At 38.0% G+C, this 27,174-nt stretch overlaps 1 protein-coding gene across 1 annotated transcript in view; it reads left to right on the forward strand.

Moving 5' to 3' along the window:
- The window catches only part of CASP8AP2 (caspase 8 associated protein 2), a 42,190-nt gene extending 24,822 nt beyond the window's left edge, over positions 1-17,368 (forward strand). The window contains exons 7-10 of the mRNA XM_070556689.1: positions 7,396-9,617; positions 10,184-13,319; positions 14,369-14,468; positions 15,184-17,368. Of these exons, the coding sequence (XP_070412790.1) occupies positions 7,396-9,617; positions 10,184-13,319; positions 14,369-14,468; positions 15,184-15,240 (5,515 nt within the window). The 3' untranslated portion in view covers positions 15,241-17,368. The remainder of the gene's footprint in view (positions 1-7,395; positions 9,618-10,183; positions 13,320-14,368; positions 14,469-15,183) is intronic.
- The last annotated feature ends 9,806 nt before the right edge of the window (positions 17,369-27,174 follow it).

Genomic DNA, 27,174 nt, shown 5'->3' on the forward strand with positions numbered 1-27,174 from the left:
ATGAATTGCTGAATTCTGGTTGCCAAAATTTTGTTTAGGATTTTTGCATCTATGTTCATCAGTGATATTGGCCTGTAGTTCTCTTTTTTCATGGTGTCCTTGTCTGGTTTTGGTATCAGCGTGATGTTGGCCTCATAGAATGTGTTAGGAAGTGTTCCGTCTTCCCTAATTTTTTGGAATAGCTTGAAAAGGATAGGTATTAAATCCTCTCTGAAAGTTTGGTTGAATTCCCCAGGGAAGCCATCTGGTCCTGGGGTTTTATTCTTTGGGATGTTTTTGATCGCTGTTTCAATCTCTTTCCTCGCGATTGGTCTGTTCAAATTGTCTGCCTCTTCTTGAGTGAGCTTTGGGAGATTGTAGGAGTCCAAGAATTTATCCATTTCCTCTAGGTTATCCATTCTGTTGGCATATAGTTTTTTGTAGTATTCTCTTATAATCCCTTGTATTTCTGCAGAATCTGTTATTATTTCTCCTCGCTCATTTCTGATTTTGTTTATTTGAGCTTTCTCCCTTTTTTTCTTTGTGAGTCTGGCTAGTGGTTTGTCAATTTCATTTATCTTCTCAAAAAACCAGCTGTTTGTTTCATTGACCCTTTCTATTGCCTTTTTTGTTTCAATAGTATTTATTTCTGCTCTGAGTTTTATTATTTCTCTCCTTCTGCTGACTTTGGGCTTTATTTGTTCTTTCTTCTCTAGTTCAGTTAGGTGTACTTTAAGGTTGCTTATTTGGGATTTTTCTTGTTTGTTAAGATGTGCCTGTATTGCGATGAATTTTCCTCTTAATACAGCTTTTGCTGTATCCCATATGAGTTGGTATGGCATGCTATCATTTTCATTTCTTTCCAGGTATTTTTTTATTTCTTCTTTAATTTCTTCAGTGATCCATTGCTTCTTCAGTAGTGTGTTGTTTAGTCTCCACATCGTTGTGCCTTTCTCAGCTTTTTTCTTGTAATTAATTTCTAGCCTTATAGCACCTTATGATCAGAGAAGATGCTTGTTATTATTTCAATTTTTTTAAATTTGTAGAGGCTTGCCTTGTTTCCCAACATATGGTCTATCCTTGAGAATGTTCCATGTGCACTTGAGAAGAATGTGTATTCAGCTCTTTCAGGGTGAAGTGATCTGTATATTTCTATTAAGTCTAATTGTTTTAGTTTTTCATTTAGCTCCACTATTTCCTTGTTGATTTTCTGTCTGGATGATCTGTCAATTGATGTGAGTGGGGTGTTGAGGTCCCCTACTATTATTGTGTTGTTTTTAACATCTTCCTTTAGGTCTGTTAATAGTTGCTTTATGAATCTGGGTGCTCCTGTGTTGGGTGCATAGATACTTATAAGCATTATTTCTTCTTGATGAAGTGTCCCTTTGATCATTATATATTGTCCCTCTGTGTCTCTCTTTACCTGTCTTATTTTGAAATCCACTTGGTCTGATATAAGAATTGCAACACCTGCCTTTTTTTCCTTTCTATTAGCTTGAAGTATTGTCCTCCACCCCTTCACCCTGAGTCTGTGTTTGTCCTTGGGGCTGAGGTGTGTTTCCTGGAGGCAACAAATTGTTGGATCTTGTTCTTTAATCCATTTTACCACTCTGTGTCTTTTTATTGGAGAGTTCAATCCGTTTACATTGAGAGTGATTATTGATGCATGTGGACTTAATGCTGTCAATCTGTCGCTCATTATCTTGTTTTCCTGCGTTTCTTTTCCTGTGTGCTTTAGACTACCCATTTAATACTGCAATTTCTTATGCTGGGTTCCTTAGATTTTTCCTTATTTATGATTTGTGACTCTGTTCTGTACTTTATTTTAGTGTCTACCTTGAAGTTTATATTTAGAATCTCGTGTATAATATAGTCTGTTCTCTGGTGGTCTCTTACTTACTTGACCAATACTGATTTAGACCCTTTGCTCTTCCCCTCCTAAATAATTATTTTCATTTCTTATTCCAACTAGTCTTATGAATTTGTAGTTAGAGTGATAAGATCGTCCTTGCTTTGGTAGTTTCCTTACCTTTACCCTAATGCTATAGTTGAATATTTGCTATCCTGTTCTGGTTCTATCCATCAGTCTCCCTAGTCTGTGGTTTGTGTCCCCTTTCTCCCTTTTTTCTTTTTTCAGGTATGAGAGCCTTCTTGCGGATTTCTTGTAGTGGAGGGCTTTTAGTTACCAATTCCCTTCACTTTTGTTTGTCTGGAAAAGATTTAATTTCTCCCTCATATCTGAAGGAAATTCTTGCTGGATAGAGTATTCTTGGCTGAATATTTTTATCTTTTAAAGCTTTGAATATGTCACTCCATTCTCTCCTAGCTTGTAAGGTTTCTGTAGAGAAATCCGCCGACAGTCTGATAGGGGCTCCTTTATAGGTTATTCTCTTTTTTTTTCTTACTTCCCTGAGTATTCTTTCCTTTTTGCCAATTTTACTACTATGTGCCTTGCAGTAGGTCTTTTTACATTGACAAATCTAGGAGATCTGAAACCTTCCTCTACACACATTTCTCCGTCAATCCCTAGATTTGGGAAGTTCTCTTCAATAATTTCGTTAAGCACACTTTCTGCTCCATTTTCCTTCTCCACATTCTCGGGAATCCCTATGATCCTTATGTTCTTACTCCTCATTGAATCCATTATCTCTCGGAGATTTTCCTCGTTTTTTTAAATTCTTAGTTCTCTTTCTTCCTCTGTCTGGAGCCATTCAGCCTGTCTGTCTTCACTTATGTTAATTTGCTCTTCTGTGGTGTCTACATGGACATTCAGGGAATCTGAATTCTGTTTTATCTGGTCCATTGTGTTTTTCATCTCTAGTAATTGTTTGATTCTTCTTTATGATTTCAATCTCTTTTGTGAAGTAACTCCAGAACTCGTTGGCTTGTTTCTCTATCTTTCTCTCTACTTCATTGATCTGTTTGATTATAGCTGCTCTGAACTCATTTTCACTTAGTTTACCTATTTCCAAGTCCTCAGGACTTAATTCTGTGTTTTTATTGTTTTCCTTCTGGTCTGGGGCTTTTATAAATTGCTGGATAGTAGAGGAGCGACTTTTTTGCATGGTGGTAGAATTCAGTTGCAGTTAGAGCCTGTCGCCACTAGATGGGGGTCGAGAGCTGCGTGTTCTGAGCTCTCCGCCTTCAGGCAAGATGGCTGCGCCCAGTGGCTTTTCCGGGAGGGAGGGGCTGCTATTCTTGTGGCCGATCTGGATTCAGATCAGTTCTGTTCTCTGGTCTCCCGGGGCCCTGGGTTTATGGGGTCCCCGTGCACGGAAGCTTTCCCCTGTCAGCGGGTTTCCACTGTACTGGCAGCAGGAGTCCTAGACTATCCCCTGGTCATGTGGCCCCTCCCCCACTCCTTCCCAGACGCGTGCAGCGATCCCAGACTCTAGGGGAGGGAGCAAAGTTCTCTCCTACCCTGTTCCAGCTCCTCCGAGGCCAGCAGCAGGGTCTCCGTCCTCCGTCTTTTGATAGTGTAGGTCTCTAAGTCCTGGCATTAGGTTTATTAGCTGAAATTCAGGGTTTTTTTCCAGTCCTTTGTTGTAGTTTGGAGGGGAGAGAGTCCCAGGTCAGCTCACCCTGCAATTTTGCTCCCTCAATTTCCCCATCAGATAATTTTGATTTCTCATTTTAACTTGTCCTCACATGCTATTTGCCGTAGTTGACCCTCCTTTCTTGAAATAGTCTCTTCCTTTGGCTTTCATGATTCTTTGTTCCCTTCCTAACTTTAAATTTACTCTTCTTTACTTGGCTGCATTGGAATTCTTCAAAGCTCAAACCTATGTCCTTTCCTTTCTCTATCAGTATTTTCTTTTGAGGTAATATCAATCATGTTAGGTCAGTTCCATTTATATGTAGATAATTACACGTCTGTAGAAAATTTTCAAAATTACCTCATTTAAAACTGAATTTATGATCAGACTTCTTCTGTTCTGTCCTAGCTTAGTGGATTCCCCGTCATTTATTCTGCCGGTGAAGCTAGAGACCTAGGGGTAGTATGACCATTTAATATAATTGCTCAAACTGGGATACTTTTGAGAGTAGAAGGGAGTGCTATTAATAAGTACACTGAGATTGTTTGGCAAACTGAGACACAGTCACCCTGCGTAGGAGTCGTCATTGACACTTAGCTCTCTATCATCTCTCAGATCCAAATTCCTTGCTGTGTCCTGTTAATTTTTATGTCTTTATAATCTCTCAAATGTTTCGTTTCTCCACATTTCTACCATCATTGCTGTCCCTAAACTGTCATCTGAACTGGCAGTAGTCTTTGTGCTGGTATTTCTGCATTCATTCTTGCTCTTTCCAGCCTCTGGTTTGTCTCTTCTCAATATTAAAGCCCCAGGATACTTTCTAAAGCACAAGTCTGGATATCTCACTATCACAGAACCAGCCCATCCCACTCCCTTTCTTGATTAAAATACATCAGTGACTTTCCATTGTTCTTAGGATAAAAGGTCTAAGTCTTAACTTGGCCCACAGGGCTCTTCACATTATGGTCCCAAACTACTTCTCAGGCCTGCCTTCTTGTTTACCTTTGCCCTAGGTGTCATAGCTCTGGTACATCTCTGACATTCTTTTGGTTCCTTGGTTGTACCATGAACTCTGCCTTTGTGTGGACTGTTTCCACTGCCTGCAGTGTTCCTCTCCTCCACCTGCTAGATACTTACTCATCCTCAGGTCGCAGCATAAACATTCTTTTCACAGAGGATATGTGTCCATTCTCTGCGACTAGGTCAAATCTCTCTTTAGTAGCTTTCTCTACACTTGTGGTTGTTTAAATCATGGATGGGATTACTTGATTAGTATCTTTCTGTTCCACTAAACTGTAAGCTTCATGGGAGCAGGGACCATGTCTCTGTTCCCTCACCATGTTATGAAGCACCTAGCACAGTGCCTGACACATGGTAGATACTCAGTAAATGATTGAAGAGTGAATGTAGACAATCTTGTGTGGACCAGATGGCATTATAAAGCACTTTTGAAAATGAAGATGGTTGTGCATGTTTACCAACCTAAATCCCACCAGTGCAACTAGGATAAGATTGGTTCCTGAAGTGTTCGGGAAATTTTATATGTATCTGAATCTTTTAGGAGAGGAATATGATGTTTGAACAGGGTGAAAAGAGAAACTAGGTGAATAAATGATGAGAGTTATGTCATTAGATTGTTTGATGTGATTATAGATTAAGAAATGTTCTGTGAAATAGTTTCACTTTTTAATTGTGAGCTATGCCTAGTATTCTAATGATACATGTTTATGATTTGGTTGAAACTTGATGTTTAAAGGAAAAAATGCAAATATTAATATAAGGTGAAAATTTAAGAGCAAATTATGGAAAGTGTTTAATATACAGGTTTATTTTAAAATAAAACTTTTGAGGGTCAGCCCCATGGCCTAGTGGTTAAGCTTGGTGTCCTCCACGTCGGCATCCCCGGGTCGGTTCCTGGGTGCAGAACTACACCACTTGTAGGCAGCCATCCTGTGGCAGTGACCCACATAGAAAATAAGAATATTGGCGACAGATGTTAGCTCATGGCAAATCTTCCTCAGCAAAAAAATAAAATAAAATTTTTGATAGTATTTTATTTAGTACAGAGTTGTACTAAATATGTGTTATGAGCTCTGTGGGCTAGAACTGTCTTTTATTTTTGGTCAGGAAGATTGGCCCTGAGCTAACATCTGTTGTCAGTCTTTCTCATTTTGCTTGAGGAAGATTGTAGCTGAGCTAACACCTGTGCCAATCTTCTTCTCTTTTGTATGTGGGACGCCACCATGGCATGGCTTGATGAGCAGTGTGTAGGTCCACATCTGGGATCTGAACCCATGAACCCTGGGCTGCCAAAGCAGAGCGTGCGAACTTAACCACTACACCACTGGGATGGCCCCTAGAACTATCTTTTAGGAGCTTATGGTTTAATAAGTTTGATGCACCTTACACATGTACATCCTTTGTTGAATATGAGTTCTTTGTTGGATAAATTCATTGCAAATATCTTCCCATTCTTTGACTTGTCTACCACTCTGTTTATTGTGTCTCGTGAGGAATAAATGTTCTTAATTTCAGTGGAATTCAGTTTGTCAAATCTTTTTCTCTTTTGGTTAGTGCTTTTTATGTTCACATTTTCCTAGTTGTCTCAAGCCTGTCTTCTAATGTTTGGTTTTTTGAGTCGGAATCTGTGTTATTTTCCTACGGCTGCCATAAGAATGTACTACAAACTGGGTGGCTTCAATAACAGAAATTTATTGTCTCACTGTTCTGAAGGCTAGAAGTCCAAGATCCAGGTGTCAGCAGGATTGATTCCTTCTGTTGGCTGTGTGATGGAAGGATCTGTTCCAGGTCTCTCTCCTGGGCTTGTAGATGGTCACATCTTCCTTTATCTCTGCATATTGTCTTCTCTCTATACTTGTCTCTGTGTCCAAATTTCCCTTTTTCATAAGCACACTTGTCATAGTGGGTTAGGGCCCACCCTAGTGACCTCACTTTAACTTGATTACCTCTGTAAAGACCCTGTCTCCGTGTAACGTCATATTTTGAGGTACTGGGGGTTAGGACTTCAACAAAGTTCTTTGAGGGGACATAGTTCAACCCATAAGAAGATCCATATAAAGTCTACAGATTACCTTAGGTTATATGTCTCCTGTGTCCTCTTTTGTTTTATGAAAATCTCCCCTTATTTCTGAGTCTTTTAAGTTTTGGTGTTCTCTACACATTTAGTACTGATTAGGAATAGATTTATGGGAATTTGGGAAAGTTATGGAAGTTCACAAAGAGGGACTTATATTACTACAAAAAGCTAAAATGAGCTGTTTACATTTTATTGTTAGGAAAGCTGCCAGTTTTCTGAAACACTAATGAAACCTTATTAGGCTTTTTTTTTTTAAACAATAAAATCGTTCCCCTAGGAGAGAATCCCAACTCTATATTCCTTTCTATTTTTGCTCAGTATGTGCCACTATAAGACAGCTGTTGATGCTTTGGTTTACTGTGGGATTGTATGTGAAACAGAAAATTAGGATAGGGAGCTACATGGAGTTCTATTTTGATTGTATCAGTTGTTGAGCAAGATTTCGCTTTTCCTTCTGTTTCAGTTGGGCTAGAGGGAGTGAGAGCAAGAAAGTAATATCACTTGTTCTAAAAGAAGGGAATTTGTGGTTAGTTTGGGAGTTGTATGTGCATGGTGAAGGAAGTGGCAAGTGCTGGGATATAGCTGAGAGGTCCTCCAGACTTTGTTTGAGGAAGGCTTGCTCACTTAGTAGGAAGCTGGTAAATGCCTATCACTCACGCCTTTATACAAAATAAAATTAGTTTTGCCAGTATGTGGGCCCCTGAATTTTAAAGTTTATCACGTGATTAAAATTTAGATTATTAAAAAGTAATCAACTTCTTTTTGCTGTTTATTTCTCAATAGATTGTCCGAGTTTCCACATTTTCGAAATAATCATAAAACTTCAAGGACATCAGATATAGTTAAAACAAAAGATCTTAAATCCAGATCTCCTCATTTGGATGACTGTTCAAAGACTGATCACAGAGTGAAAAGTGATGTTTCTAAAGATGTACATCATAGCACTTCACTGCCAAACCTCGAAAAAGAAGGGAAATCACATTCTGGAAAAAAGGGCACTTTGCATCTGCCTACATCTCTTGAAAAACACTGCACCAATGGCATTTGGTCACGTTCCCATTATCAGGTTGGTGAGGGTAGCTCCAGTGAGGATAGTAGAAGAGGGAGAAAAGATATTAGACATAGCCAATATAGCAGAGGAACTGACAGGATACGAAAAGACTTAAACACGAACTGTGGTGATGGTGAACCAAGGAACACAGAGGCTAGTCAAAGGCTGCAAGGACGCCCTGAGAAATATGGTAGAGGTGAACCCAAGGCTGAAAGCACACATTCAAAGTTTAAAAGTAACACAGATTTGGACTATAAAAATGAACGCCTTAGTTCTTCTTGGGAGAAAGAGACCTCTAGAGAAAGGCCACACACTCGAACAGAATCTCAAAGTGACAAAAAACCAGAAAGACAAAGTGAAAGATCACAAAATATAAATAGAAAAGAATTTAAATCACAAGACAAAGAAGAAAGAAAAGTTGATCAAAAACCTAAATCAATAGTAAAAGACCAGGATTATTGGAGAAGATCTGAACGAGCATCGTTTCCTCATTCCAAGAATGAAATAACAAAGTCTTCTCATAATTCAGGTAAATACCATGTAGAAGAGAGAAGAGGAAGGGAAGATTGTAAAAGAGACAGGGGTGTAAGTAATCATAGTTTCCAAGAAGGAAGATGTCCCTCTTCTTTTTCAACTAGTAGAACTCACAAACACATTGACTCCAAGGAAGTTGATGCTGTGCATCAATGGGAAAATACACCTTTAAAAGCAGAAAGGCATAGAACTGAAGATAAGAGGAAAAGAGAACGAGAAAGCAAAGATGAAAATAGGCATATGAGAAATGAAAAAAGAACGCCTACAGAACATTTGCAGAAGACCAACAAAGAAACTAAGAAAACCACTACTGATTTAAAGAGACAGCATGAGCCAAAAAATGATAAAGGTGAAGTCTCTAATAATGATATTTCCAAAGAAGGAGATAATAAAGAGCTTACAGGTAAAGCTGAGAGTGGTCCAAATGAAACGAAGAACAAGGACTTAAAGTTGAGTTTTATGGAAAAATTGAACTTAACTCTTTCTCCTGCTAAAAAGCAGCCTGTTTCTCAGGATAATCAGCATAAAATAACCAATACTCCCAAATCCAGTGGCACATGTGACGTAGAGTCCTTGGTGCAGGCTAAAACAGTGACATGTGTTCCCTCTGTCAGTGAACATATCACAGAGGAAACCAAATCAAAGGTATTGGAACCAAATGATGCTCTTGCAGCAGAATCTGAATCCAGGACTAAAATTCCAGAAAGGAAAATGGAAGAAGAAAACAGCTTGTTAGTTAAATCTGTTGAGAATACTGTGCCTTGTGATGTGCCCCTTTGTGGTACAGAGACTTCCTTCTCAGCACCTGTGGAAATGGAAAAAGCAGAATCCTTGTTTCCATCATCAACAGAAATGGAACAAACCATTAATGGTGCAGGGGCAGCAGTTCCTGTGGTCGTGGACATATTACAAACAAATGTTTCTCAAAACTTTGGCTTGGAATTGGATATCAAAAGAAACGATGGTTTAAATTCTGGTAGTATTTCTGAAGGTATAGAAATGAAGGAGGCTTTTTCAACACAAGTGGCTGAATCCAGTGGAAGCATTTTGCAGCCTTCAATCGAAGAAGATGGTGTTTTGCCAATAGTCCTTTCAGAAGATGGTAACCCACAATTTGAGCCTTCTCTTGTAGGTACACCACTGGTTGAGAGTAAGTCTTGTCATTTGGAGCCTTGCTCACCTAAAGAGCCTCTAGAATCTTCACTTCAGCAGACTGAGTTAATGGACCACAGAGTGGAAATTGGTGAAACAAACTCAATATATCATGATGACGAGAACTCAGTTCTGAGCATTGACCTTAATCACCTGAGACCTATTCCAGAGGCCATCAGTCCTCTGAATAGTCCAGTGAGACCTGTAGCAAAAGTCCTTAGAATGGAAAGCCCATCTCAAGTCCCATTATATAGTAACAGTCATAAAGGTAATAGTTTGTATTATCTTCTATGCCTTATCTTTTTGTGAGAATGTGGATGCCGTAAGCAAGATGAATTAGTGCTTTTTCTTTTTTAATAACATGGCTAACATATTATCCAGACCCCCGTTGTTAACTTGAAATGTACGTTGAGTTGTTAAATTTAGGTAATTCTTATTTATGTAAAAAAAGGGAGTGGTAGAACAAATCGTTTCATATACCCTTTGCTTGCTTTCAGGTATATTTTTGTTGTTCAGAAACCATCATCAAATGGCATAGAATAGGTGGTTCTGCTAACATGAAGTAAAGATACTTGAGCAGTGGGTTGATGTTATCCAAATGACCAAACTCTGTACTACCCTCTTGTCAGTTACCTTCTGAGTATATTTTAAGGCCAGTAAAGACCAATGACATGAATAAGTATTAATCAGGCAGTAACATTCTGCTAAAAAGAAAAAGTTATTAGAATAGTGAATTGCCTCAGTATTTAATTTTTTATTGTATTTTGTATAGAAATGTCAAATGACTAAGACTCAGTGATCATATGATTATAATATACTTTCTCACTTCCACAGATGTGTTTCCACCAGATTCAGCTCATTCTACCTCCAAGAGTCAGTCTGATCTCAGTAAGGAAAATCAAAAGCCAATTTGCAAATCTGACAGATTTACAGAGGCAGACTCCCTTAAGAATTCATCTTTAGATGAATTAGAAGAAGGAGAAATTATAAGTGACAGTGAAAAATCTAAACCACAGAAAAGTTTTGAAAAAAGTGCCAAACCTAGAGCCTCTGCTGACGTGCAGCATACAAAAACTAGCCCCGGAAGCAGGAAAACTGCTGTGCATTTGGACAAAGACAGTAGGAAGACGTCTGCTGTGAAGGTCCATCAGACCAAAAGCAAATGGAATAAAAGACAAAGTGAGTCTAGCAGATCTTCAAAAGCAGAGGGGAAAGATAAGACAGTGAGCACTGCGAGCCTGGAAAAAATAGTTCCAGTTATTGCTCCACCCTTTTCTGTACGAGAAGTTATGCACATGTTACGAATGATAAGAAAACATGTAAGGAAAAATTATATGAAATTCAAGGTAAAATTTTCATTAATGCAATTTCATAGAATTGTTGAGTCAGCAATTTTGAGTTTCACATCACTGATTAAGCGACTTGACTTATCTAAAATCTCTAAGTCAGTGACTGTTTTGCAGAAGAATCTCTGTGATGTCATAGAATCCAAACTTAAGCAAGTTAAAAAGAATGGCATAGTGGATCGCTTATTTGAACAGCAACTACCAGATATGAAAAAAAAATTGTGGAAATTTGTCGATGAGCAACTTGATTATTTGTTTGCAAAGCTTAAGAAAATCTTAGTAAAGTTTTGTGATTCTGTAAACTTCGGTAGCGACAGTGACGAAGGAAAACTTGAAAAGAGAAATAAAGAGAAATCACAATATTTAAATTGTCGGAAGGGGAATGTGGACAGCTCCAGCAAAGAAATACTGAAAGCGAAATCCCCCACATCAGAAGGTTCTGTTTATTATAGGTCCTTGGTGGGATGTAAAAAATCTGAGGAAAAACATCAAGACCAAAATTGTTCCAATATTAACACAGTGAAGTATGACATTAAAAAAAGTTTTAACAGTTGCTTTGATAATATTAAGAACTCTCAATCAGAAGAGCACTCCTTAGAACTAAACTGCCTGAGCGCCCCAAAGCCGGGAAAAATAGAAGGAAGCACCGTGGAGGATGCACAGACGTCCCAGCATGCAGCTTTGAAGCCAGAACGCAGTTTTGAGATTCTTACTGAACAGCAAGCATCTAGCCTTACTTTTAATTTAGTCAGTGATGCACAGATGGGTGAAATATTTAAAAGTTTGTTGCAAGGTTCTGATCTTTTGGACACCAGTGTTAACTGTAATGAAAAAAGTGAGTGGGAGTTAAAGACGCCAGAGAAGCAGCTGCTAGACAGTCTTAAGTGTGAATCTATACCAGCATGTACAACGGAAGAGCTAGTTTCAGGAGTGGTTTCTCCATGTCCTAAAATGATTAGCGATGATAATTGGTCATTATTATCATCTGAGAAAGCTCCATCTCTGTCTTCAGGCCTCTCATTGCCAGTTCATCCTGATGTGCTGGATGAAAGTTGCATGTTTGAAGTGTCCACTAACATAGCTTTAAGTAAAGATAATGTATGTAGTTCAGAAAAGAGCAAGCCCTGCATTTCTTCCATACTTCTTGAAGATCTAGCAGTCTCTTTAACAGTACCATCACCTCTGAAATCAGATGGTCATCTCAGTTTCTTAAAGCCAGAAGTATTGTCTACTTCAACTCCTGAGGAAGTTATTAGTGCACATTTCAGTGAAGATGCCTTACTTGAGGAAGAGGATGCATCTGAACAAGATATTCATTTAGCTCTGGAGTCTGATAATTCAAGCAGTAAATCAAGTTGTTCTTCATCATGGACAAGCCGGTCTGTTGTTCCAGGCTTTCAGTACCACCCTAATCTACCCATGCATGCTGTCATAATGGAAAAGTCCAATGACCACTTCATTGTGAAAATACGACGTGCAGCACCATCTACCTCCCCTAATCTTAAACAGAATATGGTGGCTGATGAATCATTGGCATCTTTGCCTAGAGTGGAAAAGGAAGCTGATGAAGCAGCAGAGAAAGAATATACTTCCTGTCAGAATAGAGTTTTTAAACCTGTGGAGGAATTGCAAAATTCCAACAAACATGTTGATAGCAGTAAATCAGCTCAAGAAGAAGAGGACTGTGTGATACAAACACAGGTTCCTGATATATACGAATTCCTTAAAGATGCTTCAGGTAAAGTGGGTCATAGTAATGAAGTGGCTGATGAATGTTTCAAGTTGCATCATGAATGGGAACCAAAAGTGCCTGAAAGTGTTGAAGAATTGCCTCCAGTGGAAGAAATCCCACATTCTGTTGAGGATCATCTTCCAAACACATATATAGACCTCACAAAAGATCCGGTCACTGAGACCAAAAACTTGGGGGAATTTATAGAAGTAACAGTTTTAAATATTGATCAGTTGGGCTGTTCTGGAGGCAATTTGGATCAAAATGCTCCAATATTAGACAATATGCAGCCTGATACTGTGGGTGCCTTTATTGATTTGACACAAGATGTTTCAAGTGAGAGTAAAAATGAAGGTAACTGTCCTGCTTTAGCAGTTGAAGGCTTGAGGTGTCAGGTGATATGTGTGGATGAAGATAACTGTAAGGAAGAAAAGGTGCAAGTGGCAAACAGACCTTTGGAATGTGGTGTTGAGGAAGCCTATATTGATTTGACCTCGGAATCTCCCAGTTCATGTGAAGTAAAACAGGATGATGTAAAGTCAGAGCCAGCACCAAATTCCCATAGTTCAGAGGTGCCTGGGGCTTTGGATAATGCTCAGAAAAAGAGAAAAAACCTTTCTGATCTAAATCATTCTTCTCAGAAAAAACAGAGAAAGGAAACAGACTTAACTAGTAGGGAAAAGACTAAAAAAATTACCCAAGATTCTGGTGAGAATGGTGAAGCTCACCGAAAGAAAGCCAATAAAAAAAAGGCCCCTGCAGTGACTCAAGATTCCTCATTAAAGGCAAGCCCAGGGATTAAGGAGCCATCAGCAGCATCTGCCACTTCTACAGGCCTTTCTGCAAAGAATGTTATTAAAAAGAAGGGAGAAATTATAGTTTCATGGACAAGGTAAGAATCTTGTGAGACCTTTAAATCACCGGGAAATTTTGAGAGGCCAGAAATCTGTTCTGCTGTGTCATCAGTTTTTCCTATCCTAAAATAAGGAAAGTGATGACTGACTTCAAAAGTGGCCAAAGTTGGTAGAAAATACTTCCTAAGGTACAGTCCTGCTGCACTGTAGAACCATCTAGAGCAGTGTCTCCTAACCAGGGATGTGCGTTAGCACCATGGACAGAAATTTTCATTGTGTTTTAACTTCATCTTTTTCAGTTAAAAAGAATTCTTTCGTTTGTAAGGAGCTGGTGTAAGCACATTTTTGAAAGAAGGAATGACAGGTGGTAAAATAGGCCAAAATGTGTGAGCATTTGTAATTTGAGTTTTCCCTTAAAAGTTTCAAAAAAGTTTCATAAGTAGGTTATACTTTTGACTTTCTGTGAACTTCTTAAGAAACACAGATTTAAAGACCCCATTTCAGATGTCAAGGTAACCACAGTTGTGAACCATTGGGTTAGAGGGCCATCATCTCCAGACTTGACTAGAAAGCGTAATGAGGGAAGCTGGATTTTTTTTAAATTGGTGATCAGTTTTGTTTAATATCGCGGTCCTCTTTGCCTTCATTTCAGGTAAATTGCAGATGGCAGAATAGAATCAGAGATTGTAACAGCACACGTTGTTTCAGACATGTAGAGAAAGCAGAGATCTGGATTCTATTTTACTTTTGGTTCTTCTGCTTCTTAAGTCTGTGATCATGTTTGGGTCCTAATTTTTGAAGTACTACACACATTAAAAGTAGAATTCTAAAAGCTTTAATTTTGTCATTAGAAAAATAAATTAATATGTTTGTTTTAGAAAATTTGGGAATATATATGAGTTCAAAGATTAAAAGTCATCCATAATCTTATTTCTCAAAGATAACTATTGTCCATTTTTGGTATGTACTTTTTTTTTCTATGGATTTTAATAAAAATGTCACCAATTGGTGGACATTTAGGCAGTGGAATTTTTGTTATCTTTCTGCTCTAATTTACAAAAACTAAATCCTATTTTTCCCCCTTCAGAAATGATGACCGGGAAATTTTACTGGAGTGTCAGAAAAGAGGGCCATCATTGAAAACATTTTCTTATTTAGCTGCCAAGTTGAATAAAAATCCATATCAGGTAACTACCCAATTTTTATATCTATATAGTTTCATAGATGTTACTACTCTAAATACTTAGATTTAATTTTTAGCATGTTTAAAATGTGACATATTGGGGCCAGCCCGGTGGCGCAGCAGTTAAGTGTGCACATTCCACTTCTCAGTGGCCTGGGGTTCACCAGTTCAGATCCCGGGTGAGGACATGGCACTGCTCATCAAGCCATGCTGTGGTCGGCGTCCCACATATAAAGTAGAGGAAGATGGGCACGGATGTTAGCTCAGGGCCAGGCTTCCTCAGCAAAAAGAGGAGGATTGGCAGCAGTTAGCTAATTAGCTAATTAGCAGGGCTAATCTTCCTCAAATAAAAAAAATAAAATAAAATGTGACATATTATTAGCCAACTTCTTAAAACTATAATTCTTCATGTAAGACTGTTAAAAATTTGATGATTGTGGAAGAAGTTTATAACAATCCTAATTTTCTTTTCTGTTGCCTTACCATTTACTTAATTGATCTCAAGCAATTTTGTAATCATATTTGCTTAAGAAAGGTTAATGTTGAAAAGTTAAACTAGCAGTCACCTTTAGTATGAAGATATTTCATTTTTCTAAACATTACTTCATCTCGTTATTGAGAGTAACTTTCTCTGTCTTCAGATGTTTTGTGAAAATATTCATCAAAGATAAAAATAATATTGAAGTATTTATAACGAACCCTCATTTAACATTTTTCAGGTCTCAGAAAGATTCCAGCAGCTAATGAAGCTCTTTGAAAAGTCAAAATGCAGGTAGTTAATGGTTACACTACAGGAGACTAGTAAAGTAAATGGTTGACACTGTAACCGTGCAGTTAATGGCCTGTTAGTCATTGAAGATGTCAGTAGTGGGTGAGAGACATCCACTTGAGTTCCTGCTTCAGTCACAGGTTGGAGGATGTTGCTCGTGCAGGCTTCTCAGGCCACCTCATCCACAGGAGCACGCTCAGAGGGAAGCCTGCTGCCGTTCAGATCAGCAGGGCATCTCTCCTCATCTCTCAGATTGCTGCTGTGTCCAAGGTCGGGGGAAATGCATTTGATGGTTGATGGGAAATTTTTTGTAGATGAAGAAGAATAAAACATTCTTGAATAGCAGTATGTTTCATAGGCAGTGAAGTCTGTGCAGTGATTGTAATTTAATATTATTCACATTTTTAATTAGGAGTGCTAAAATACTTTAAAATACAAAATGTGCATTCATAAACGTGAAATCCATTGTCATCTGAATAGATGACGTGATTTGCCATGTTAAATTATTAATAATGTTCACAGACATGTTTCCTCAGTTTCTTTAAGCCATTCTTATACAGGTTTATTAAGGCAATAGTATTTATCAGCAGGTTTTTTCCTGTAAGATTTGAACCAATTGCTTAAACATTTTGGACTTTTACGGAAGGAAAATTGTAATGCTGTTTCACGTCATTATTTTTCATTTGATTTGTGGTCATAATTATTTGAATGCTAAACAGCCAATTTTAAATTAAGTTCAAATTACATCTGAATACAAATCATGTTTGGACATAGATCTCAGTATGAAGAGTTCTGAATATTTGAGTTATAAATCTGTTTCTAGACCCAATGTAAATTACTGTCTGTAGATAATCTGTTAATTTCAGTTTGCTAATGAGATTTTCAGAAGATATTTAGTATTTTACTGTGAAGTTAAAATTCTATTTATGTAATTCACAATGTGAGATTGAATAATGGGGAGTTTGAAGAAAAAGCTTATTCTGAAGAACTTCTAAAAAAATAGTTTAAGACAAAAATGGCCTGATTATTTTTTAGATTCATTGTGTTTTGAAATTTTCACTGCCTTGAGGAAATTAAACTGAAATTTTTGTTTTAACTGGATGTTATCTTGAAATATGACTTCCATTGTCTTGTGAAGATAATGTACATTCATGAAGGAATTAACTTGTATTTGGAAGTGATGCTTATTAGTTTGAAATTTCCAAATTTCATTACACATCTGAAATTTTTTAATGGATTTGATATTTGAGATTGTATTTGCTTGCATGATAGCACAAATAATGGGTTATTTCATTCCTAGCTTGCTTCCTGAGTTTTTTCCTCCAAGAACTATAGTCTCATTAAATTCTTGTCAAAGTCAGAGTATAACAATAAAGTTACCAAACAGATTCTGTAAAAAGCTAGTTCTTTAACACCAAATAACTGCTTACTATCTAAGTAGAACTCGCTTTAAAAGAACAACACTTTATGAAATGGTTGTATCAGAAAAATAGAATCATAACTTTAGCATTTTCTTACATTGCAGATAAGTTGCTGAATTCCTTGGGATCTTAATTGATATTGCATACTACACAGAAGCTCGGAATTCCTCATGTTTTAAATGGGGAAGTAGAGGGCAGTTTTATGACATATTTGATTACTAGATAGTAATTACATTTGTTGTTACTTGTTGATTCTTTAATTTCAAGTCAGCATGTTCAGTGTTCCAGTCATCAGTCTGATTTGCTTACCTGTTATTGGTCAAGAATTTTATTTTCAGACAGGTTAAAACTTGTTCTTAAGATAAAAGCAACAAGTATATAATATTGAAACCTTAGTTTTGATATTTCAAAGACATGACTTTCTTTTCTAGATTTTTAAAGATAGTTTTGTAGCATTTTTAGTTTGTTTTCATTTTTATTTGCTTTTCTAATTGCCTCTCCTGATTTGGTAAATTGTAAAATAATTTAAATAGTGTATCTGTAAATATGTATAATTGTAATGATGTAAAATACTTTGTGTATGTGTGTTTGTGTGTATACACACACATAAATGGCTTTGCGTAGCCAAGGATTTTTTTATCTGTATAAAACTTTTTTATAAAATTTGCTTTCAATACCAGTAATGTATAAATAAAACCATGTAAAGTTCTGTTATATTTTGATTAGAATATTTCTTTTAGTGTGTGTAGATAATAATTCAAAGAAAAAAAAGATAAAACTCCCAGGGGATGCGGGGGGCTATTTTGAAGTGGTTCTTGGTGGGGATGTGGCTGGCTGAATGTCTATGAGTAGATTCATTAGAGAAAATCAGTTGCCTTTGCCTGCTTTCTCACAGCAGGTACTAGTACAGTGGACCAGAGGTCTGCTACAGCTGTCCTCCCAGATAAAATCAGGGCAGCACAAAAGCCCTTTCGGGTGAAGATTTGGGGAAAACAGGGAAGGATTGACTAGCTTTCACATTATTTGTTCACCCTTCCCCTTCCAGACTCATAGGACTGGTGGGTTACAATCTAGGCCCTGGACTCTAGGAAGTGCCTTAGGAAACTGCCGTTTCTCCCGTGGCGTCTGAAGGGGAAGCCCTGATCTGAAGCATTACTTGGCAGATGACAAACTGAAATAATTAACTATGGTTTTTGGAGTGTTGAGGCTGTCCACCGTAGGACTTTTCTTCTTCTGTCTGTTTGAACCCCAACATAGCCCAGAGGGCTGGCCCTCAGCCCTTCCCCAGTACATTCTATCCTCACTCAGAAGTGCCCATACTACCGTGTAAATGAGTTCACAAGCCAAAGTAAAGTGATACCTAAGAGATGCCACTGGTTCAGAAGAAAACAACAAACTGGGTTGCATAAGACCGTCCGAATCTTAAATAAAGCCAATAAACATTGAAAGAAAAAAGGGAAGATTTTAGCAATGTGATACAAGAATAAGAAATAACCAAGGAGACATATAAAAAACATTTAAAATAAAGAACAATAAAATGGAGTAAAAATAGAATGGATACCTGAAGAATGAATTAGTGAGTTGGAAAATCAGATTGAGAAACTCCCAGAAGGAAACAATAACAAAGAGATAAATAGAATATACAAATGCAGATTTAAGTGAGATAAGGGATAGAAGTAGATGTACCAACATTCAGGTAACAAAAAGAGGTCCAGAAGAAGAAAATATTTGAGGATTGAAAGGGCCATTGAGGGCAAAACAAGAAAGAGAAGGAATTACCCATATCTAGACACATACTGAAATATAATGAGAAAAATCTTTCTAGCTTTTAGACAGTAAATCATTGAAGAAATGGAATCAGATTGACCTCAGTGTTTTCAAGAGCAATACTGGCTGTAAGAAATCAATATTTTTAAAGTACTGGACCTAAAATTTTACATCCATTTAAATTGTTATTCAAATATGAGGGCTTAATAAAAAGTAAGATTTACCACTCAGGGGCCGGCCCCATGGCTCAGTGGTTAAGTTTGCACGCTCTGCTGCGCTGGCCCAGGGTACTGCTAGTTCGGATCCTGGGCGAGGACATGGCACCGCTTGTCAGGCCACGTTGAGGCGATGTCCCACATGCCACAACTAGAAGGACCCACAACTAAAATATACACTATGTACTGGTGGGATTTGGGGAGAAAAAGCAGGAAAAAAAAATTGGCAACGGTTGTTAGGTGCCAATCTTAAAAAAAAAAGATTTACCACTCAAAGATCCACATTGTAAATATTTTGGAGAAAATACTCAACAAAAACAAGTCCAGGAGATATTTCAAGAGCTAGGGTGTAAGAGTGGTCAGATATGTTGGTAAAGTTTGCTTAGGGGGAGAAAGGTGTAAAAGGAACTCTATCCGTAATAAGCCAGAATTAATTTTAGACAATATCAGCATGATGGAGATCAAGGGGAGGTAAGAATGTTACGGTTCTTGCTTTGTTAGGATGAAGATATGGATATAAAAATGTCGAACTTTTAAAATTGAAGTATATCACAAAAGAAGTATCTCAGTAAATTTTCACAAAGTGAACATTTGTATAACACCATCCAGGCCAAGAACGAGAACTTTGCCAGCCCCTAGAGAGCCCCTGTCCTATTCCTAGTTAGAATCTCCCCTCCTCCTAGAGATTAACGCTATTGCTGACGTTACCATAGGTTAGTTTTGCCTGTTTTTCAATTTTCAAATGGAATCATACATCGTAGGTACTCTTATTTGACTTCTTTTGCTCAGAATTATGTTTGTGAGATTCACCCATTTAAGTTGTTTCCAGTTTGGGGTTATTTAAATAGTGCTGATGTGAACACTGTGGAAATGGTTTTTGCTGCACGTGTGGACACGTTTGTGTTGGATTTATACCTAGGAGTGAAGCTTTAGCAAATACTGCCAAACAGTTTTCCTAAGTGCTTTTATCAATTTGCACGCCCACAGTAGTCTATGTGCGTTTCTTCACACGCTCTCTAACACTTAGTATTTTCGGTCTTTAATCTTAGCCTTTCTGGTGGAGGTGTATTGATATCTGTTGAATGTTTGTTGACCATTTGAATATCCCCTTTTTGTAAAGTCCCTGTTCAAGTCTCTGACTTATTTTTCTTATTAATTTGTAGCAATTATTTATATAATCGATATGAGCCCTTTCTTAATTCTATATGCAGAAATACGTTCTCCCGCTTTGCCGTTTGCCTTTTACTTTGTCACATATATCTTTTGATGATCAGACATTCCTTTTTTTTTTCCTGCTTTTTCTCCCCAAATCCCCCCAGTACATAGTTGTATATTGTAGTTGTGGCTCCTTCTAGTTGTGGCATGTGGGACGTCACCTCTACATGGTCTGGTGAGCGGTGCCATGTCTGTGCCCAGGATCCAAACCAGGGAAACCCTGGGCCGCTGAAGCAGAGCGCGCAAACTTAACCATTCGGCCACAGGGCCGGCCCCTGGATGTTCTTAATTTTAATGAAGATTTAATTTATCATTCTTTCCATTTATGGTAGTACCTGTTGAAGATATCTTTCCTGACTCCAAAAGGATGAAAATATTTTCTTATGTTGTTATCTAGAAGCTTTGTTGTTTTACCTCGCACATTTACATTTACAGTTCACTAAGAATTCATTTTTTTTTTGTAGGATGTAAAGTAGAGGGTAATTTAATTTTGTAAAATCATCTCCGTGACCAAGTCCCCTTCATAGTAAAGACTGTCCATACCCCACTGCTCTTCAGTGCCTGTATATGCATGAGTTTCTTTCTGCAATCTCTATTCTGTTTATTAGTCTATTTGTCTACTCTTGCAGCCATATTATCACTCTCGATTATTGTAGCTTTAAATAAGTCTTGATATACAGTAGGCAAGTCCTGTCACCTTTTTCTTTCTTCACCACTGTTCATGGGTATATTTGAGCTTTTACATTTCCATGTACATTTTAGAATCAGCTTATCAAGGTCTGCAGAAAACCTGTTGGGATTTTTGACTGAGCTCACATTGAATCTATGGGTCAATTAATTTGGGGAAAATTGACATCTTTACAATGTTGAATTTTCCAAACCTTGAGCATGGTACATCCCACCATTTATTTAAGTTAATTTATTTAAATAATATTTATGTGTGTGTGTAAGTCTTGCATATTTTTCATTGGATTTATCTTAGATATTTGATAGTATTTGATCCTATAGTAAATGATTTCTTTTTCTGTTTGGCATGCAGAAATACACTTGACTTTATATCTAGAAACTTGCTGAACTATCATATATATGCTAAAAATTTATGTGTAGATTCTTTTGAATTTTCTGTACAAAATCATAGTTTTATTTCTTCCTTTGTAATCTTTAAACTCTTTTTTTTTTTTTTTACATTTTTTGCACTTGGCTAGGGCCTCCAATATAATAATGATTAGAATTGATAATAGCGAACTTTCTTGGCTTATTCCTGATCTCAGAGAGAAAGCTTTTAGTATTTTATCATCATGCTTTTTCCTGTAAATTTTTTTAAATGGATACTCTATCAGATTAGGCAACTTTCCTCTATTCCTGGTTCTCTAAGAGCTTTTTTAAAAAAATCATTAATGGATGTTTATTCTTATTAAAATTTTCTCCCTTTATTTTGTAAATGTAGTGAATTAAATTTATTGGAGTATAGTTGACATACAATATTATATTAGTTTCAAGTGTACAACATAGTGATTCAACATTTGTTTACTACAAAATGATCACCTTCATAAAACTAGTAATAATCTGTCATCAAACAAAGTTATTACAATATTGTTGACTATATTCCCTATGCTGTACATTACATCCTCGTGATCTTTATTTTATGACTGGAAATTTGTACCTCTTAATCTCCTTCACTTCTTCCACCCATCCCCCATTCCCCTCCACTGTAGCAATCACTGATTTGTTCTTTGTATTATGAGTCTGTTTCTGTTTTGTTTTTTTAGATTCCACATATAAGTGAAATCATAAGGTATTGTTCTTTCTCTGTCTGGCTTATTTCGTTTTGCATAATACCCTCTAGATCCATCTATGTTGTCACAAATGGCAGAATTTCGTTCTTTTTTTATGGCTCATATTCCAATGTATGTATACACCACATCTTCTTTATCCATTCATCTACCAATGGACACTTAGGTTGCTTCCGCATCTTGACTATTGTAAATAATGCTGCAGTGAACATAGGGGGTGCATATGTCTTTTTGAATTAGTATTTTTGTTTTCTTTGGATAAATACCTGGAAGTGGTATTGCTGGATCATATGATAGTTCTATTTTTAATATTTTGAGAAACCTCCATACTGTTTTTCACAGTGGTCGCACCAATTTACATTCTCACCAACAGTGCATGAGAGTTCCCTTTTTTCCACATCTGTGCCAACATTTCTCTCTTGCTTTTTTTCTTTGTTTTTTTGTTTTGTTTTGTTTTTTTGAAGAAGATTAGCCCTGAGCTAACTACTGCCAATCCTCCTCTTTTTGCTGAGGAAGACGCCCTGAGCTAACATCCGTGCCCATCTTCCTCTACTTTATATGTGGCATGCCTAACACAGCATGGCTTGCCAAGCGGTGTCATGTCTGCACCCGGGATTCGAACCAGTGAACCCCAGGCTGCCGAAGTGGAACGTGGGAGCTTAACCACTGTGCCACCGGGCTGGCCCCTCTTGTTTTTATTTTTAAAGATTTTATTTTTTCCTTTTTCTCCCCAAAGCCCCCCAGTACATAGTTGTATATTCTTCATTGTGGGTCCTTCTAGTTGTGGCATGTGGGACACCACTTCAGCATGGTTTGATGAGCAGTGCCATGTCCGCGCCCAGGATTCGAACCAACGAAACACTGGGCCGCCTGCAGCCGAGCGCTCGAACTTAACCCATGGGGCCAGCCCCTTGTTTTTTTGATGATAGCCATTTTAACAGGTATGAGGTGATATCTCATTGTGGGTTTTTTGTTTTGTTTTGTTTTTTGAGGAGGATTAGCCCTAACATCTGCTGCCTACCCTCCTCTTTTTGCTGAGGAAGACTGGCCCTGAGCTAACATCCGTGCCCATCTTCCTCTACTTTATACGTGGGTTGCCTACCATAGCATGGCTTTTGCCATGCGGTGCCATGTCTGCACCCGGGATCCGAATCGGTGAACCCCAGGCAGTCGAGAAGCAGAACGTGCGAACTTAACTGCTGTGCCACCGGGCCGGCCCCTCATTGTGGTTTTGATGTGCATTTCTCTGATGATTAGTGATGTTGAGCATCTTTTCATGTTCCTCTTGGTCATCTGTATGTCTTTGAGAAAATGTCCATTTCAAAGTCCTTTGCCCATTTTTTAATCTGATTTTCTTTGAGTTGTATGAGTTCTTTATATATTTTGGATATTAATCCAGTATTGGATATATCATTTGCAAATATATTCTCCCAAATATATTCTCTCAGTAGATCTCCTGTTCATTTTGTTGATGATTTCCTTTGCTGTGCGAAAGCTTTTTAGTTTGATGTGGTCCCAATTGTTTATTTATTTTATTTTTTTTAAAGATTTTTTATTTTTTTTCTTTTTCTCCCCCCAGTACATAGTTGTATATTCTTTGTTGTGGGTCCTTCTAGTTGTGGCATGTGGGACGCTGCCTCAGTGTGGTTTGATGAGCAGTGCCATGTCCGCGCCCAGGATTCGAACCAACGAAACACTGGGCCGCCTGCAGCGGAGCGCGCGAACTTAACCACTCAGCCACGGGGCCAGCCCCCTTATTTTATTTTTTAAAAAATTTTATTTTTCCTTTTTTCTCCCCAAAGCCCCCCGGTACATAGTTGTGTATTTTTAGTCGTGTGTCCTTCTAGTTGTGGCATGTGGGATGCTGCCTCAGCGTGGCTTGATGAGCGGTGCCATGTCCGTGCCTGGGATCCGAACCGGCGAAACCCTGGGCCGCTGAAGCAGAGCGCATGATCTTAACCACTTGGCCACGGGACCAGCCCCTAAACCAAGGGTTTCCCAATTGTTTATTTTTGATTTTTTTCCCTTGTCTGAGGAGACATATCTAAGCAAGTATTGCTAAGACTGATGTCAAAGAGTGTATTACCTATGTTTTCTTTTGGGAGTTTTACATTGATTTTTTTTAATGTTAAACAAACCTTGTAGTCTCAGAATAAACCTAACTTGAATGTGATCTCTTATAGCCTCTTTATATAATGTTAGATTTGGTTTACTGTTTAGGATATTCTGCATCTATTTTTTTTTGAGATTGACCTCAAAATTTTATTTCTTAATAATATCTTGTCAAGTTTTGGTAACCCGGTTATTATACTGGCTTCGTAAAATGCATTGCAAAGAGTCCCCCTTTTTCTGTTCTCTGTGAGAGTTACATGATGAGATCGTGAAAGACATGTACATAAACCTACTGCTAAACTTTTTTTTGCTGTGAAATGAGTTTCTTGAATAGAAAATGTGTGGATCACCATAATGGTGAATAGATATTCCATAAGACCCTTCTTAGGGAATACATAACTCCCAGCAAGAAAAAATTGCCCCCCACTCTGTAGATAGTCAGTCTGATGTGATAAACCTGCTACTAAGTAGTTGGCTAATCCATATTTGAACTCAACTTTGACTTTGTGGTTGACAGGTTAAGACTTACACAATGGAGATACCCAGATGAGCTGCAGTGAGGGCAAATCCATGTTGTTGAGCCCATACAAAGTTTTCTTTCTTGCCACATGGCCATTTTGTACGTGGGTCCATTGGACAAGCATTAGGTTTGCAAAGGAAAGAGACTGACATTTTTAGAATGTATTATCTTGTCCATCTCATCACTGAAGTCCTCTTCTGAAGTAGATACCTTTGGTGAACATTCATGTGAGACACAAGTATCTTCACTCTTTGTGTCCAATTTTAGAAGTCCATTCACATTACTTCTTCCCTAGACTTTGTCATATTTCCAGTTGTGTTCTTTCCACGTCTATCTAGCCAAACCTCTACCCACTGTCCTTGAATAGATTCTACTTTTGGCCCATTCTCACTCCAAGTGAAGGAAATAACTATATATATTTTTCAAAGTTCTACCTCCCCACTCTGCCACCTCCCCAACCCCCTGGGGAGAATTTCTCTTCATCATTATCTCCTGATTGGGGTTGTAATATTGCAGCAGTCTGCTTCTGGCTTATGCTAGCATATCATGCAGAAATACCTGGAAACGAGGTGCAAATCTTTTTTCCTCCTGCTTAATTAACAGGAACTTGTTAGGAGACTATAGGTATGGATTGAATGAGAGGAGAAGCAGGTGCAGTATCACGTTTTTGTTTTTTTGTTTTTTTTCCATGAGAAAGAGTGGTCCTGAGCTAACATCTGTTGCCAGTCTTCCTCTTTTTTGCTTGAGGAAGATTGTCACTGAACTAACATCTGTGACAGTCATCCTCTATTTTTTGTATGTGGGATGCCACCACAGCATGGCTTGATGAGCAGTGCATAGGTCCGCACCTGGGATCTGAACCCGCAAACCCCGGGCCACTGAAGCAGAGTGCATGAACTTAACGACTAAGCCAGCAGGCTAACCCCAATATTACATATTAAAGGAGTCTGAGCCACCAGCTCATGCAACTTGTATCTTCCAGACCTGCTTCAGCCTGGTTTTTTACATCACATTTCCTGTTTCTCATGAATTGCTGCTTTGTGTGCCCAACTTTGTGTTTGGGTGGTTTGGATAACATTTGGTTAACTCTGGGCAGCTCATGTCCCCTGGTCACTTGATGTCCTATGGTCAGGCATTCAGTCTCTAACAGGGCATAGCTTTGCTCCAAAACACTGGAGGTCTGCACTGTGATTCTTTTATTGAAGCTTGCCAGAGACTTTGTGGAACATATTTTTTAGCTATAGTTTATTTGAGTATCATCTGATTTGCTAGGATCATGCACTGCAGCCTGAACTTGCTGCAGAGTCTTTTCTGTCTCTGTTCCCCTGTGAAAACTCACAGCCTTAAAGGTTAATCATTAATTACGTGCTGGGGTAGCACATCAAATGACCTCTAGAATTCACAAAGGCTTATCAAACATTGTGCTTTTCTTTTTTTGGTGGTGGTGGTGGTTTTAGTGCAAAGGACAGCAACTTATCTTTCTCTTTGGAAGATATGGACCTCCAGAAACTTCGTTGAGGTGGCAGGGCCCTTAATTTTTGTGGGGTTTATATCCTACCCTGTGGCTTACATGTCTTATTACTAAACCATCTACAGTACTTGCTATCTCTGTCTCATCAGACCCAATCAGCGTAATGTTGTGGCCCAGCATGATGTTCTGGGGCATGTCAAGACCATGTGGACCTCTGTGGCCCACGTTATGGGAGAAGAGAGGAAAATTGATGTAGCCCTCAGACAAGATGGTAAAATGTATTGTTTCTGTGATCCACTTTGAGTTAATTTTTGTGAAGAGTGTAAGGCCTATGTCTAGATTCATTTTTTTGCATGTGGCTGTCCAGTTGTTCCAGCACCATTTGTTGAAATAATAGCGTTTTTATAAAGTTTAAAAGCAGCTAAAACTAAACATATTGTTAGAGCATACAAATGATATATATATCAATAAAATAAAGCAAATGAATGATAAACACAGGTTCAGGGAGGCAAAGGGGAGGGATAGGGAAGAAGCATCTAGAAAGATATCACTTAACTGTCAGTGTTCTACTTCTCGGTTTGGTGTGGGTCCATGGATGTTCATTATATTATTAAAGAATAAATTTTTAAAAAGATCTATGCATGGATGAATAATGGCAGTGTGCCGTGAGCCAAGGATTATGATTAATTTGATTTAATGCACTTGAGGTGTATTTTTAAAAATATATGTTTAAGTGCCTAAGTCCCGACATTGTGGTAGGAGCCGGTGATAAAAAAAATTATTCATTCTTCCTCTGAAGGAGTTCAGCTTCCTGGGGAGACAAACATTTAACCAACTGTGAGAAGTGATATACTAGTGTTATGAGCAAAAAGAGTTGGGGCACCAGAGAGGAAAGTGCTACATGAGCTGATCCTTGAAGGATGCCAAGGCAGAGAGAATTTGAGGAAGGCATAAATTTAGCTTCTTGTGGATAAATTACTTTTTGAATTTAAGTTTTTGTCCAGGTAATACAATAACATGGTTTAAAAATCAAGAACATATAAAAGGTATCATTGTGAGTCTTGCCCCATCCCTGTCTTTGTCTACCCTATTAGGGTGATCGAATATTCATTTCTTATGTACAGTCATGTACTGCATAACGATGTTTTGGTCAACGACGCACCACATATATCACGGTGGTCCCATGAGATTAGTACCACATAGCCTAGGTGTGTAGCAGGCTGTAGCATCTAGTTTTGTGTGAGTACACTCTGTGATGTTTGCACCACAGCAAAATTGCCTAAGGACACATTTCTCAGAATGTATCCTCATTGTTAAGCGATACATGACTGTACATTTTTAGTATTTCTTTATGCAATTACAAATATGTATTCTTGTGTCTTCCTTTTTCTTACACTAAGTGTAACGTACCCTTTAGAATTATGTAC

This window comes from Equus przewalskii, chromosome 9 (genome assembly GCF_037783145.1).
Source record: "Equus przewalskii isolate Varuska chromosome 9, EquPr2, whole genome shotgun sequence".
Lineage (NCBI taxonomy): Eukaryota > Metazoa > Chordata > Mammalia > Perissodactyla > Equidae > Equus > Equus przewalskii.